Raw genomic sequence first — 17340 nt, forward strand, 5'->3', positions numbered from 1 at the left:
AGAAATAATGAAAAATAACATATGATAATAAAGTGTTATGGTTTTGTTGCGGGATCAACCGAGCGTATGCTTAGAATTATCGAGCGGGATTGATCACGGTTCGGGTAATTACTCGTTATTATGTGGATAGGCTCATTACCTGTTATGCGCAGTTCCTTTTTATTATTATTGAGGATCGCGATTGGCTCCCACTCAGGTGTTATGAATAAAACTACTCTATAATCTTTCAATTTTATAAACTATTATATTTATAAATGCAAATCGAAATTATAATTATCAGTTTATCACTTTAGGTGTGCTATTATTTTTTATTTTATTGCTATTTAATAACAGGACATTATTGCATGTCCGAGTTTTTTTTTATTTTTCAAGGACTTTATGACGATAAAAAATAAATAATGAATAGTGTTGATAAAATAATTTCTCAAGATATTTTAACGTTGACAGTTGAATATAAATAAGACAGATGAAAAGATCGGACATTATTAAGCATATCTCTGTCAGCGAGCAACATCGGGTTATGCTCAAGATGTATCATAATTGGTAGAAGAGTAACTGAGTGTCAGTGTAGATCTTGGACGGCATACACTAGTGGTATAGTATAAGAAAGCATCTATCGACAAGATCGATATTCTGTAAACACGACTTGTGATTGTCACACACTCGACAGTAGCCTCCGGCATCTACAAACGACTCACCAGCAGCATTGCATTATTAGCTGTTTATATCGTGTACCACGACTCGATCCATTTATTTAGTCGTATGACAGGTGGCTCGCCCTCCGCGCGCTCAAACATTCCCACGTTTCGTCAGAATCTTTGCGGGAACAATCATTTGCATTTGCTTACACTGGACCCTGTCCTGTAGCTATCACGTTTTTATTTTAATAACTGAGAAAATATTTCCGTCACTTGCCTAGAAGCTCTTATCAAACAATAGCAATAAAAATGATATTTTAAATGCCCATTTATTTTTTTTCCCAGCAATTTTTAACGGGTTGTGATTTTGCTTTTGCAGGCGGCGGGACCGCCAGTGCAGCTTGAACCCGTGGACCTGTCGGTGAAGACTCCGGTGGTTTTGCAGGTGCCTCGTTACAGTCCAGCGGCAGCATTAATTACTGTTTCAGCCAGAAGGATTCCATCGCCGTCGACAACACCCACACCGCTGCCGATCTGCCCGTCTACTGGTGAGTGCTTTTATACATATATGTGTGTTTATATTTATGTAGATGTATTTGTAGCTCGTACTAGGTATGGTAGGGTCGCTAGCTAGATATCTACCCAGAAAGATAGCTGTAGCTCAAACTCTCTGATGTGAAAATTCTCCGTAATTATTCAACAGTCGTGCGGTTTTCACAAAGGTCACAACATGGGTCACGGGTGTCCAGTTTTTGCATGCATGGAATATTGATTAAACACAGGTTAACGACTTCGTGACCGAAATATTTAATCATCAATTATTACTGCCATTATAATTGTTTTTTATAATTTTAAATTATTATTATTATTATTATTTTTATTTCCGTTGTTATTATTATTATGATCACTATCATTCTTCTAGCCAATTATAAAATCAATTTGTCAAATTTATTTTATAATTGGCAAACTAACAAATGGTCGGTACATAAAAAAATAAAAAACAGTAGACTTTGTGAAAGAAAAGGCACACACCCGTTATTAAATGCTGTTTTTAAAAATACCGCGTTAGAATGGAGTAGATTAGAGGCCCAATTTAAGCGTAAAGTAACTTTCACCTGGTTAACTGAACGTGGTAATTGTCTGCGTAATGTACCCCGTGTGTAAGTAACGATCGTTATTTGTTTGCCCGAGGTAAACCTCGCTCTGTGTTCCGCAGTTTAAAATTCCACAAAGGCGAATTATTCCCGTGTAGCTGAGGAGAGTAGACGTAAAAAAGAAATTAACTAAAAAACAACAACATTCAAAACTTAAGAATAAACAAAATAAAAATAAATAAATAACAACAGCAGCAAGAGAAAGAAGAAATAACAAGATTTAAAACATTATGGACTCTTACGGTATAATAAAATAGAATTGAATTAGCCAAAGAGAAACCAAAATCCACGCATATCTCCAATTCCGCGATTAATCTCGTCGATCTTTTTGTTTTTTTCGACATTCGCTCGGTGAATTTCTTCGTGTTCTACTGCAGTGATGTGGAGCCATTGAGTACAAAAGGAAAAGAAATAAAAAATAAAATTCCTCGTCACTGGTTGCTATTCAGGCAGTGTGTCTTTTTCAAACGCGTTTCCACCTGTTTCAAGAGTCTTCTTCACCTCTATACTATCCACCAACTCTTCTGCTTCTTCTTCTTCTTCTTCTTCTTATCCCTCTTCAACAGAACTTATTCTTCTTTTTATCCGCAGTATAGTTTCTTTCCATAGTACTTCTCACTTTAATTCTTTCTCCTCCGCTTGTTCCACGTCGAATATCTCAAACCAACTCGGCACACCATCCGAGAACAGGTGCACAGGTGGAACATGAGCCGGAACGGCTTCGAGGGGGCCGTTTCTCGGTAAGCTTGCAAAGGCACTGTTGACATTCCCCAGGAGAAAACCACGCAGATAGACCCGGATGACCGAGACGTATATCTCACGTCTCAAGCGAGAGAGAGAACACCTCGATCCGATATCCCTTCACCTCTCGCCGCCTCTCTAAGCTCCATCCCTCTCGACATTCTATTGTTTTCCCGCAAATAACCGATTCCCGTTGCGATAGCCAGATATTTAACTCCACTCGAGTCGCTCCAGCGACATCTGCTTGTTTACCTGTTCATATATTTAATAGAAATATGTCTTTGTGTATATATATATATATATATATATTTATCTATGGCTAGTCTCTGGGAACCTACTTGTCAATAAGGACAGGATGTAACGCTTCCAAAGGCTCCTATATATCTTGGAGCGGCAATAAATTTAAAACTTCCAGCCTCGATCGTCCTGGCTGTCGGAAAATTCCTATCGTAAGTCAATACCTTATACGTGGCCTCAGGTCTTTCGGAGATCGGCTGCAGTCTCCGTCGTGACGTAATCAAAAATAAAACCGCTAAGACGCCGCCTTAAACAGTGTGATTATTTTACTCAGCACGTCGGCTTATAATTTTCATCAAAATATACATTTTTAATTTTACATGAACGTTTACTTTTTTTTTTTAATTCCCAGTAAAATTTTATAATTTATGTTCAGTAAAAAAAAAAAAAAATTACTTAAAAATAGCTTTTTTTTCAAACAGTAATTATTCTTTGTAAGAAAGTTGAAGGATTAATTACTGTTCTCTTTTGTAAAGTCGACTACAACTGTATTTATTTATTTGTTATTTTTTTCATTTTCTAATGGTATTGAAATTTCACTGGCGAGGAACAATTATTTTTAGGACAAAGCTCGTCTAAATAAATGTGTATATAAATAGAGTTGACTGAAAAAAATGAAGAGGGAATTCATCACGAGAGCTCGTGGACTCTCGTAAAGTTGTTGGAGATTAATGCCGTGGAGGCGAGGCCCCTTTACAATGAGCCACCACGGTCCTTCCCACGAACAAACGGGAAATCCTCAGTCGGGTATACCCCTTTGTCGAGAGATGAATGTTACTTTTTTTTTTTAGTTTATAAATCCGCCGCCGCGTCTAGTCTTCTAGTGAAAGCGTATAGAGACGTTGCTAACAATTGTTAAAAATTAATACATACACACACGTGCACACACATAGACCATTTGTTAGTCTAAACCATCGCTGCTATTAATCATAGTGTAAAGTATCAATGAATTGTTAAATCGCACGGATAGAAAGGTACGATAAGAATAAGGACGGCAACCTCGTACGTCTATATTATATTTTTTAAACAAAACTCACATATATCCGTAACAAAAGTATATTTTACTTTTACAACAATATATAATATTATCTTTCCACATATATTTATTCATGTGGGCGTTCTTTATATTTTACACCTCATAACTATTATTATTATTGTATTTTTATTAAGTTCATTCTTATTAACTTTATCGCGAGAAGATAATATGACAGATAGCAGTAACATTGTTGGGAGTTGACTTGTGTTCACGCTCCCAGACTTTGATTGTCTTTGATTAATTACATGCGCTTTTAATTTTCTCGATGAGCAGCCTGGAAAGAGAGTGACTAACTTCAATTCAAACCTACATCTAGATAAATAATAATATAGATGCACATATTTTTTTCTTTTGTACTAAAATCACTAGAAAGTCACTCGGTTCCTACGACTGTTTACCTCGTGATTATAAATTATAAAACAACAAAACTATCCTACAAGGATATAAAGATACAATCGGGCGGATGTAGAATCGAGAGGACTTTGGCATTACGCCACCCAGCGACGAAACGGTATAACTATAGCCAACCACTGGGTAAGGAGTCTGGTGCATTACTGTTATTATTGTGAGTATCTCAGTGAAGTCGATCGAGATAAATCGTATGGGTATTCAGTATACAGTGGGTTTATGCCAAGGTGGGGCAAACTCAAGTGCCCGCTCGTAAGACGGGTAGCAATAGGCAACGTGGTCATATCACGCCTCGAGCACACCGCAAGAGATATCATCTCTTCGCTTAGCTATATACTCTCAGATCCCCTACTACACTCGTATCGGCTTCTTATTTTACATCTAAGCATTTACTTGTCCGTACACATATATGTATATACATTTCTAAATAACTCGATCGTAGCTCACTTGAGACCGTTCAAATCTATCGCCACTTTATCCACAAACAATGTATGATGTTTTTACATAATCTGATAAAAAAAAAAATGAACAATAATAATAAGCAATAAATTATAAAAATTACATAGTAATTGTAGAGGAAGAAAAAAACAAAGAGAACTTAATTACTCGATTCAAAGAATTAATGATTATTATAAATACGTACAACGTTCTCTGGTATGTCAATAATAATAATGAAATAATATGCATGGATCCCCGGAGCATCTTAATTATACATCTATCGATTGATAAGATACGCACATTAATAAATTAACGAGTAAAAGCAACAAGTTGGTATGACTAGTTGAGCTGTAAGAAAAATAATCGAGATAAAAAGGATTATTTTTTTAGTTTTAGTATTTATAATCATGAAAAGCTTTACTCATTTAATATGACACTGATTATCATCCTGTAGCACGAGGTATAGGATGGAATTAATAATTGCGCACGAGATAACATAAATCACGACTCGAGATGTAATGCCTTTATAATAATTATTAACAAAAAATATAATAAATGGCAATAATAGTGAGGCTTTTGAAACTGTTGGGTGAGGATAAGGATGAGGAAGAAGAAAAAGGAGAAGAGAAAGAGGTGAGGAGATCAACAAGACTGAGGAAAGCTTATTGAAGAAACTGTGACGAATTGCTGGCAAGTGGCGAGCCCACGTCAATATCTATAGAGTTTAGTTCGCTAGACTGGGTGTCATTAATTAGAGTAACAAGTTTCTTCACAGAAAAATAGTTGCATTGATCGTTTGAGAGTAAACGGGGGCGGGTGTCGCTAAGAGTGATCGGGCGATTTGTCAAGTGACGTATGCACACGCACACAGTTTGAGATTTGTCTGTCTAATAAACTATTGGGTTTCTCCCCAGGATATTTCTCGTTACAATTCAACTTAATTCAACTTCCCACACTGTACTTTGTGCAGCATTTATCCTTCCATGACATTAGTCATCAGGAAGTGCAGCAACAGCAACAGCAACATCAACAGCAGAAAAACATAAAAGTCTGCATTGAAAACGTACATTGCCGTAGGAAATGAGAGCGTTACTAAGTGTATCATGTATATAGATGGAGATCCAGATGTAGATGTAGATGTAGATGAGGATGTGTATGTATAATACTCTTATCCCTTTGTAGAGATATAGACTGCGAGGAGATGATCAATGCCCATGATCACGCACACATGTTAACAGCAATTAAGCTTATATACTAATCGCCCGTGTTAAGAAATACGTATGGGTAGATGTTGTGTACATGGGTATCCGAGAAAAGTGAGTGAGATGATCCCAAGAGGCTGCACGAGGGCGTGAGAAGTGCCTTAGCCCTGTGACCTTCGCTGCCCAGGTATATCTCTTCCACTCGTCTTTCTCTTCTCAACTTATCATCCTATACCTTCGTCTACTATGTACGCCTCTCGTCTATTTCTACAAGTCTCTCTTATTCATTCCATTCTTTTAGTTTATAATAATCATCGTGTGCAGTCTCTCACCGCTCTACTCACGGATCGAAGGTCACATCCAGTTTAATTTTGACAGGCCCGCTGTCAACTCAATCCTTCACCTAGATTACCTGATACCGTGAACTCAGACAACGACCCACTGGCTTGTGGGAATCTCTGCCTGTTCTTAGACGCCAGAATTATCGGATATTGATTGTTGAACCAAAAATCATCCATTTAAGTTGTCATAATCATCCCTATAAATATCCACGTTCACTTTAAGTATCATTGACTACCTCATGGTCACTTTGGGTTCAACGTTCTTTACAATTTGTTTTATTTCAGATTTTTTTCTTCTCTCTTCTTTTTAATTTCTAGTGTACAAAGTAATCCTAGGTTTCAAGCTCAATAGCTGAGATCCAACGCATTGAGGTTCAGCTGTGCTTGCATAATATTAGACCTTATGCAACCTGCCCTTCCCACACTTATCACTGCCTCGCCCCTCTCTGGCTCGTGCTCGAGCATGTTCACTCACAATCTCATTCTATTCCTTCAGTAACTTGTACTGGGGATAGCTGGGTAACTATACCGTTGCTCTTCTTTCGTGTTGGGTTTGGTTTTCTCTTCTCTGGCATTGAGTATTTTAATCCTCATCTTCAGACCGAGGCTGAGAGAGTAGAGCCCAGTGTATCAGGATAGAAAAGAATCGGTGCCCTTGGCGATGGGCCTACGGGTGGGGTGTTGTAGTAAACCTTGAAGGGGAAAAGAAATAAGTTGGAGTAGACGAAGAAGAGGAAGAGGCAGACGCGGAGGATCGAGACGAGGTAGATTGCCGGGTTCGGGGGGATCGGGAGGTTAGAGGGGAGTAAGGAAAGTCAGCGGGGGTCAGAACGAAGATGCTCTGCGGTCGTGTCGGGCGGGGCTGTCCGCTCACGACTTGAACTATCGCACGCCCCCACTAGCACCACCATCATCCACCTTCGGACCACGGTGAGTCTGCTTTCTTGCTTGTACTTTAAGCCTTTCATACTCGTCGCCACTACACTCGCTTCGTTTCTTGTCGCACTCTCCCGCGAGCAGACGCCGTCGTCTGCTTGTCTACTCACTTAGCGCCGGTTTAATTCGATAATAATAAATATATGCACTCTGCTCCAAACTATCTTCAGTCAATTGACCTCCAATCCTAGCCTCATTGTTTACTTTTTTTTTTTTTTCCATTATTTATTTGTTTTATTTTTCTATTGAAAAGCTGTGCAGCAGAATGGAACATTGAAACAGATTGTTATGTACTAGACTGTTATGTATATCGCACGTGGCCGTAGAAATTGCAGAAAGACCACGGCTGCTGCTGCTGCTGCTGTACCACCTATACCAGAGAGTGTGTTGTTTGTATCCAGTGCGTCGTAAATCGGGTGTCGTAATAAACGTATTATCGCGCACAATTGCCAGTCTCGCGGACGATTTTCAACGGCCTCGGCTGCTTGCTAAACGAGTTGTTTGTATGCGAAACACCTGCTGCTATCCGATAATAGACTGCTACAATATAATCGAGACAAAATAACCGTGAAAATTAGTCACACTTTGAAACTCTACTAATTTCAATTCACTATTTATATTTACGATCCCAGCGATAACTACATTTATAATTTCACTAATCAATTATAAGCAAAAATAATTTTCTTTTCTTGTCAGTTATCATTGGTCTGTAATTTATATAATTCAGTGTAAAAATTTTTAATGTAAATGTAAATATAAATGTTAGATCAAGGGAATGAATCGCGGAATGAGAAAAGATAAATACATGGAGGTGAAACGGGTGTGGATGAGTTTCTCGGACTGTAAGAGATCCATTAGGAGAGATGAAGCGGTCTAGAAGGATGTATTATCAGTGGAGGTAAAGTCAGTGGTTGGGTTCCCGTGCCCCGAGCGCTGGCGCTTGACCCAGTAGCATAGGCGGTCTGTGACTCGCAAGTGGATAACAACTGCCATGGGAGATCGCTCAGTCTCTCAAGCAAGAGCATATCAGGCAAGTCGATGGCCTGCTCGGGGCTCAGCTTCATTCTGTGTTGTGCCGGGTCCAGTTGATCTGCCACTCGGATCGACTCATCCACTTGTTCCTTTCGCCTCTTCCACTCTCAGTATCATTATCCAGCTCAACTCGTGTAGGAATGCCCTCTCTGGCATCTCTCTCTGCTTCATCTCCCATTACGTCTTCTTACTCTTGTTTTTCTTAATCCTCCTTTTCTTCATCTGCTTCTTCGTCTCCTCTGATTCCGGTCCGTTCTTTTTTAGCCGCAAGTGTGTTTGTGAGTGTGGAGTAGGCCCTCCAGCGACTCGACCGCACCTGAGCCGGTTTGCGCACCTGTGGGTGCTCGTGTCCTCTCCAGCATGAGATCAACCGAGTGATCGATTTCCGATCTTGCAATTATTCCGCTCCTCCTTGGCTTTTATCTCTCATTATAGCGCCGCAAGTTCAATAATCGCCCATCAGCGGTTATGTTTTTTTATTATTCCCTATTTTTTAGTCATTCAAGTATCCAACAATAAACCTGACAATTGTTTATTCTCAATTACTTTGTCTTCGTAGAGTAAAAAATATAAGTACTTATTACTGACAAAACAAATTTCTCAAGTTTACATAAATTGAATTATTTATTTTACTTTTTTTTATCTAGTTCGAAAAGTTGTTTGTAATTATTACGGTAAACATGTTTGTGGTTATTGATTTTTAATAACAGAGATTATACAATAAATAAAATGAATAATTGTAGAAAATTTAAAAAAAACGGTCGCAAGAAATTTACGGTTTTGTCACGTTCTAGCAATCAGGTTAATAGTTGGCTCGCAATTTATTAGTGTGCTCAGCACGTAGTTGAAGATAAAATTGCATAGTAACACACTGATTGATTTACGGAGCCAACACAAGTAAAAGCGACTGTTTATCATGCCCAAAAGAACTTCTTACGTCGATTACCCGCTTCTTCCAGACAGTGCGTAAAAACATAATAAAAAATTCGGATGCACGGGCTGCTCTTGCCCATTACATAAGTCGTAAGTTTGTCCGCGTTCGTAAATTTAGCGCTTGTCATCATCCTCTGCAATCAGTAGCCAGCATAAATAAAAGACGAAACTGTGACTTGTTTTTCCAAAGAGGATGAGAGGCTGAAAAAGCTGGAGGAATCAATAATGAAAGTGGGTACAGTGAATGATTTACGAGCAGTTGAGGGGAAACGGCTGCGGCGATGATGATGATGCGCTGGCGATGAGACGTGGTCCTGCTTCTGCAACACGATCAGCTTAAACATGACACACATGACCGGGTGATGACCTGAGGCTCACGGGTGCACTGCTAGTTTGCATATCCACCCGTGTCCCGGTGGCGGATATACATCATGCATCCGAGTTGAGATCGTGGTGCAAGTGCAATGGTACGAGTATTACCAACTTCTTATCCTTGTTTTCTTTGTCACCCTAGCAACACTGGTCCCTCGGTGTTTGTCCTCCCCTCGATGTCTCAACACCCGCAGCACCCTCGTGTCGTTTTATCGGCCGTCTCTCTTGCATTCTGCAGCAGCTGAGCTCACGATCCGGGCGATAGCTCGAGTAAAATTTGCATCTGAGGAATCCTCGCGTGGGCCGTCGAGCAACTTGCAGGAGGGTTTTGAACAAGGGTCTCTCTGTGACTTGAACTATGCCTATGTGTACATAAGATGCTATGCAAACTTAAAGAGGATCTTTTTATTCTCAATTTATTCGTTTTGTTTTTGTTGCTCTTTAGTGGAGCTTTTCCACGGTGTGTCGTCACGGCGTCGGCCTCGTGCCACGAAGCGCCATCGGCGTGCCCTCCCTTCCCGATCTATATATATATATATTTTATCGTTATCTTAGCAAGATCCTGGTGTACCGATCCTGCTAAAAAAAGCCGATCGATTCAGCCGTATTATTATTCGAAAACTTACTTGGAATTTTACTTTAAGAATATGATGATCAGGTATAAATAATGTCCATGATGGATGGCGATGTTTCAATCACAATCTATACTTGTATCATTCCTTATGCTTTTTTTACAATTCTTTCGACAACGACGACGACGACGATCATGATGATGATGATGATGATGATGACGATCTTGATTATGTAGTATTGGCTAAAAGTTGTTATAATACAAGCCAATAACGATGAGGACAACTACAACGTCTCATGAGAAATGCTTATACGGCAACTCTAAGAGCACCGATACCACTGGATCCACCTTATATGCCTCGCATTAACGTTAATTCATCTCGTGTTCTCATCTTATCTAGATCTCTCATCTGTCCGCCGTTTTGGATTGCGTTCGATAGTACAACTGAGCCGATACTGCGTTGTATCAACAAGCATCTGCTCCGGACGAGTATTCCTGCCGATCGGAACGATTCAACCTCCAGTAAAACCTACAAACTGTTATATATATTAAATAAACATAATCTTGGTGGTTTCTGATCAAAGATCCAGGGCTAGCTAAAACCAAATGCTTGTATCCTATGCAGACTTTAGTATTGACTTCCTGTATTGTTGCATCTTATCGGATAGATCTCAGATATGCCCACTTCTCAGCTCACTACATTCAGATAACCGCCTGCAAGTGTGTCCCTATAACTAATAGACCACCTTCGTGCGCGGGCACGGCGTGGTTTGAGACACCTCTCGCGCCATATCTACATACGGGCACGATCTTGCGAGGTCTCCATGCTTACGTACGTGCCTCGACACCACCAGAGATGCTGACGCTCGATCAAACTCTTTTCTAAGGCTAGTTACACTCAGCAGACTCGAATCTTTTCTAGGTATTACCAAGGATCCAGCTCTTATTCTGATATCTCCGGTTCCCTGGAATTTAATCTCCACCTAAGGATCAACTGAGTTGGATGATTCGCCACTTGGTCTACTTCACAGTCTTATTCAAATCAACCAAACTTGCACGATTTATCGTCATGACAATACTGAATTTGTTAGCACCAGGATTTACCAATGGTAAATATTTTAAGCCCTTAATATATAATTTTAAAAATATTCATCATGAGCTAGCATGATGATGATGATGATGACGAACTGGCTGATGGACTCGTGATGGTCTATCGAATTGTTAAATTTACCTAGCATATATCCTCATGATGTCTGTCTCATCTTACATATGACTTTAGCTCACATAGAGACAATATTGAAGGATTTAGTATCAGAGAGCGCTGTGGATATCGCGTTACCCGCTTGAGATTGCACTGGTTGGCGGATGGATAATGGGAAAATCGGAGTAATGACTCGCGAATAACTTTCTATCGAGGGCGTAACGAATTTACAATTACGTCGAATAGTTATCATTACCATAGGTCCCGAGTGATTACGGTGTGTTTCTGTTCCGTTGTGCTGTTAGGGCGCCAGGGCACTTCCCACGAGTTTATTCTATGCTTCTCTCCTTCTTTTATATTCACGTCTTCAGTTTATACATTCACATTTATACTATAGATATAAACATATATATATATATATATATATATATATATATATATATATATATATAAAACGTACATGTCCGATCTGAGATGTGAGATGTGCAACGCACACGTTTTGTCAGAGTGTTACAAACCAAGAATGAGAAAGTATCCAGCCAGCATGTATATATCGGTACGTGCTAGTTGAATTGTATAGAACATAGAGCATAGAGAAAATAAAATAACGTATATATATATACATAATATACATATAGCCTGCGGCAAAAGTCTTGCGAATTAGCACAAACGCCGACACACACAATCATTAGTTCTGGCGAAGCGAATTTATATGATTTATAACACTTGTCCGCGTAACTGAGGTGCTTCTCGTCATTATTATTGAGTGATCATTCTTAATTAATCTATAGTCTCATTGAACAAGATACAAGTACTCAAAGTTTTATTGCATTCGCAATTATAAGATGATATTTTTCTAATTAAGATGCGATAATGAAAAAAAGTGGTTAAATATAACTGAGCATTGCAATCTGATGAGATGTCTAATGTCTTCCAGTGAAAGTTTAGAAATTTTATTTAAAATAATTTGAAATCATCATTTGTCTACATGTGTGTTTGCAAGTTTATACATAATGTAAAGACGGAATTTACTATAAACTTTGAGAAATATTTATTTTTCTTTATTATGACAATCATGTGCTATACGGTCACTTAGCGAAATACGTAAATTGGAGTGTGATTGTAAAGAAAAATAGTCACGTGCTTCCACACCTGTCCTCGAGAAACAACATCTGAAGATTGATGATTGATACTGGTAAACCCGTGACATAAAAGTGATAAAAGCATGTGTTGGAGAGGCACGTTCAATGATAAATAATAATCATTAGTAATCGACAAGTTGTTGGTGTTGATGTTGGTGTTATTATTATTATCACGAATAAATGCCCGCGCCCAATGCAATAAAATAATGACATCGGACACATTATGACGCACACTATAATTTTAAAATGTGTTATGTTTCCTACAGCCGTAGCTTTTCATTTTTATTTTGATAATAATAATAGTGGTGAGGCATCAATTGTCAGGAATCTTTTATTGTTACTGCGGAAGAGTGTGTTGTTTATTTTTGACTGTGAACTCTATTTATTACAAAGAGAAGTATATTTAGTGGGATGCCGTTCGCAGCCAAGGTTTTGTGCGACATCTTTCGAATGCGTGCTTTGAATACGTTTCCTGGGTCAAAACGAGTATACAAAACGAGGATCGAGATTGAAGCTAAGAGCAAAACGAGAGACCCCCTGCGATTCAGAACAATTTTCTTGTGCTCCGGATGATGATAAAATCTCAAATGCGGCCGCACTAAACGGAACGACCTGGGTCGCGCCACAACACTGAATATTACTTTTATTTGAATTTCTCGACATTTACATCTTGAATAATCCAACCAGATAATTGTCATAAATGAATATGACACACTTTGTTTTACTCGAAATAACATTAAATATATATAATAACGTGATAAATTTACAGCACAATAAAAAATACTATTTTTCAGCTACAAATAATTTAGAAAGTTGTCTAAATTATTTGTGTTCAACTTGATCACCCGAAAATTTTTTATTGCCACAATAAATGAACACGTCGTGATGGAATTTTATTACTATCGATCAGCAAATTTTCCACGAGGTTTTTTTTCAATGAGCCATACAAATCGCATCGCATCGGAGGCAGATAAAAATAGAGAAGAAAATATTTAAAAAAATATATATATAATACTCGAATAGAGTCACGCGCAACGCGTTCTCGGCGGCACGGGGGAAAACACCATTGCACAGCTTCAGCCAGCCGGTAGATCAGTCATCCGAGCGATGTATAATTCATGAATCGTCCGTGCATTATGCACGCCCGATTCCAACTATTAATTTGCATCGACGATAACGGTGGATTATGCTGGCGCGTGTATTACGCACACCGTACACAACACACTGCGCATTATTATTGCTCCTCCACGGTAGACGTTTTAAAAGTTTACTTTATCTTCCTGCAGCATGACCTCTAGACACATACACAAACACATGCACACATATCTACATATCGATATACAAATTTTTCATATTCTCAATATTCACGGGCTGCATATAAAAAAGGCTGAATACGGTACCAAAGTGGTTTAATAAATTAAACGCTTACAATATAATTGATTGAGCATATATATTTATATATATGTATGTATTCATTAAAACGCTAAAATGGAGAAAAAAATTATTGAAACCTTTTTGAGTAATACGTATAGTCTGCAATAAAAAAATAATTGTGACTGATGGAAAAAAAGACACATGGAAAGTTTCGACATTTATTGAATATCATTATAGCAACATTAAATCCTCATTTGTCTCACGTCAAGTAATCTGATGTTTTGGCACGTAGCGCGATTATTACGGACCGACCAGCCAGCCAGCACAGCGCCGATTGAGGAATGAAAGGAATGATGTTATTAATGCATTCCTGGAAGCAGGTGGATTCTCATTTCCCATTGATTGCCCATAATTTGTACGTAATCGTCGTTCGAAAGGTTCGTTGGGCTTTCGATAATATCTATATACATATATTACTTATACTTTATCATTATTTTTATTTATTATTATTATGACTATCATCATTTTATTGCTATTATCAGTATGTGTATTGTTATTTAATTTAGTCAGTGAAAAATACTGATGCTTAAATTACGAAAACCGTTTCCTGGTACACGGTGCATTGATAATTCGGTGCTGGTTTTTTGTAAAACGCATCATTTCTTAGTGGTGAAAAAATACTGGCAAGTCTTGTGTAGACCTGATTGGCTGATCGATGGCGTGAAGTAGTGTCGCGTTGCGCGGGCACGTTTGAATCTGGTAAAAACTAAAAAGGAAATAAAATCGGAAAAAAAAAGTAATTCAAAGTCGTTGGCTGAGAGACCTTGTTGTTGTTGTTGTCTCGTCAAACTAAAAACTCGTATCCCGCAATGTTTATGATCCAAATGTCGACACTTGCGACAAGAAGTAATCCGCTATTTTTCTCTCACACGTTTCGTGGTACGATCATATTGTGTATGACTGAAATGGATTATCAAGGAGCGAGGTCTTGGTCTCTTGAGCTCTCAGAGCTTTGCTTATGGTCTCTGGATAAGCAAGAAGACTTTTCTTCGAGAATGGTAAACTCTAATTGCAAATGTCCTTTTTTATAATCGTTATAAATTTTATTTTTTTCCTGCGTATTTTAGAGCTTCTGCTTTCACAAATTTTTCATGTTATACATGCATGTATATAAGTGTGTGTCTAGAGATGATGAAAAGGCATTAAACCGATAAGTGAAGTTTTGCTGAAGTGAGCAAATAAAATAAAGTTATAATAGCGTAAGAAAATAAGTAAGACAACATATGAAAACAGCCACGCTGTTGATGATGATCTAGGATTTAGTAAAAATATATAATGTAAGCCTTTACTGTATAACTGAGGAGTAGTTTACTTGTTACTACTGGTAGTGGTTATGGTTTTCTCATGTCTGTTTGTTTAGGAATCTTAGCTGCTCGAATGCTTACCTGTTACAGCGGCCATTTATTCTTATACACACTTGTGTGTATGTTTAACTAGTAAAGTCGAGTAGTTTGCGTAAGGGCTGACTCCGAGTAGAGAGGAGTTTGCTGTCTATAGCTGGGTATAGGCATTTCTCGACGGCCTGCTCGCGTGTCTAGTCACAATCGTGCCCTGGACGTGTGATTTGCATCCGAAGATTCGCACTCATGTTGGTAGAGGCTGCAGCAGAACCAGAACTAGCACCAGTACCAGTACCAACATCATCACCAGTAGACCGATCTTTTCTCAGTGTTACTTTCCACACAACTCTTTATATATTCGTGTATGCTGGCGAGTATCAAACGACCAACCGGTTGATCAGCGAGGGTGGGAATCTTACTAGCTATCGAGGATATCGTTGAAAATCCCACGAGTCGTTGAATCTTGCAAACAAGATTAGCTCGTCCTTTCCAAGTTTAACCCTCGGGATATCTAACAGCCAGGTGCTCTCTATAAGGGAAATAATTCAATGCTTCGGGTTTATCTATTCTAACAAGTAGTTCGTGAAGGTGGTCATCGTTTTACTGATCGTTATCCGGCGGCGGGGTTCTCAACTTTGATAAAACTTATTCTTTAAATAAATCTTAATTATTTTTACTTAAACTCCAGACACTGATTTATCAGTCTACGTATTTCAAAAATACACTTTCGAGAGATTAAATTAATATTAATAATAATGATGGCGATAAAAATTTGAGCACGTAAGTTAGAAAAAATGATCTCGGTGTCTTCTCTCATTTAAATATTAATGAAACTAAAAATATATAAATATTTATAGAGGATGAAATGTTTGTGTATCTTGAAATAATGACGATTGGCGCCGAGTCGACAGGAGCAACCGGTTGTTTGCTTGGATCCTCTTGTGTGTTTAGACGTGACGGTGACCTTAATATCCATTTGATTAATCGGTCGCGTATGTATGTAAAAATATACCGGAGATATTATTTAATTTAATTATTTTTTTGCTTATAATGTTTGCCTCGACGTGTGAAAGACCCTGGCTCCTTGGTTCCCGTTAGACATTACTTAAACGATAAAAAAGGTTTCTCAACAAGCCAAAGAACTCGATTCTGGGTTTAACAACAGCAAACCGAGAGCGCCTAACATACATTTTGGATCTTACAAGTTAAGTAAACCCAAGGAAACTTAAGTTAAGTGAAAAAATGTATACATATATAAGCATCGTGAGTTGATCATAGAATGTTTTTTTATTTCAAGTGGTATTTATCTGGTGAGGATCTAGATATACTTGTGCTCGGGGCATGTACATCCGCCGCACGAGCCAAGAGCCAAGTAAGAGCCTCACGGCATGTATCCCGTCATAAATATTCCAGTGTGAATGCATGTTAATGAGCCGGGTGTATGCCGACGCGAAAGCCGCCAGTTCCACAAACACTATTATACTTACCACACCACACCACACCACACCACACCACACCACACACTGGGTTTTATGATTAGACGCGACGAGGAAGCAAGATTAACCGCGTAACCTTCCTCTATCCTTACATTACCTACTATACTCTATACTCTACACTCGTTTATTCCCACCATCCTCCATATTATATATGTACACATCTCCACATACCCAACTAGATCGACTCCCATCACTATTAAAAGTTCCTACTTCTGGCTCATGCTCCCGTCTTTGTCTTGTCTCCTCTCATTACCATTCGCTCTACAGTTATATCCAGGTCTCATCCGCGGCCGGCATAAACACGTACGACGTCTACCCACAGCAAGGATATAAATCCACTTTTTCGGCGAGCTCGTTACTCCATCCACTTAACTCGCGCTCCTAATTCCTCTTCTAATAACATTGTACTCATATCATACCTACATTTAACTTTTAACTTAAGTATATATTCCGAGTTACATTCCTATCCCAAGTTTAATGCCGCTCGAACTCGATCCCAGGGTCTCGTGTGCTATCACTCAGGTGCAATGTCTTGAAAACACCATCGACTATCATAAATCTCTGAAAAAAAAAAAAAAATTCATTTCATTCAATCAATCATTATCCTGCTGATAATTACATTGTACTA

General features: G+C 38.6%; 1 protein-coding gene across 3 annotated transcripts in view; it reads left to right on the plus strand.

Annotated features, from left to right (window-relative positions):
- The window catches only part of LOC103580116 (Krueppel-like factor 3), a 193540-nt gene that overhangs the window by 87558 nt on the left and 88642 nt on the right, over nt 1-17340 (plus strand). For all 3 annotated transcript variants that reach the window (XM_008561759.3, XM_008561761.3, XM_008561760.3), the window contains one exon: nt 1018-1186. In XM_008561759.3, coding sequence (XP_008559981.1) covers nt 1018-1186 — 169 coding nt within the window. The remainder of the gene's footprint in view (nt 1-1017; nt 1187-17340) is intronic.

The sequence above is a fragment of the Microplitis demolitor genome, chromosome 1, assembly GCF_026212275.2.
Source record: "Microplitis demolitor isolate Queensland-Clemson2020A chromosome 1, iyMicDemo2.1a, whole genome shotgun sequence".
Lineage (NCBI taxonomy): Eukaryota > Metazoa > Arthropoda > Insecta > Hymenoptera > Braconidae > Microplitis > Microplitis demolitor.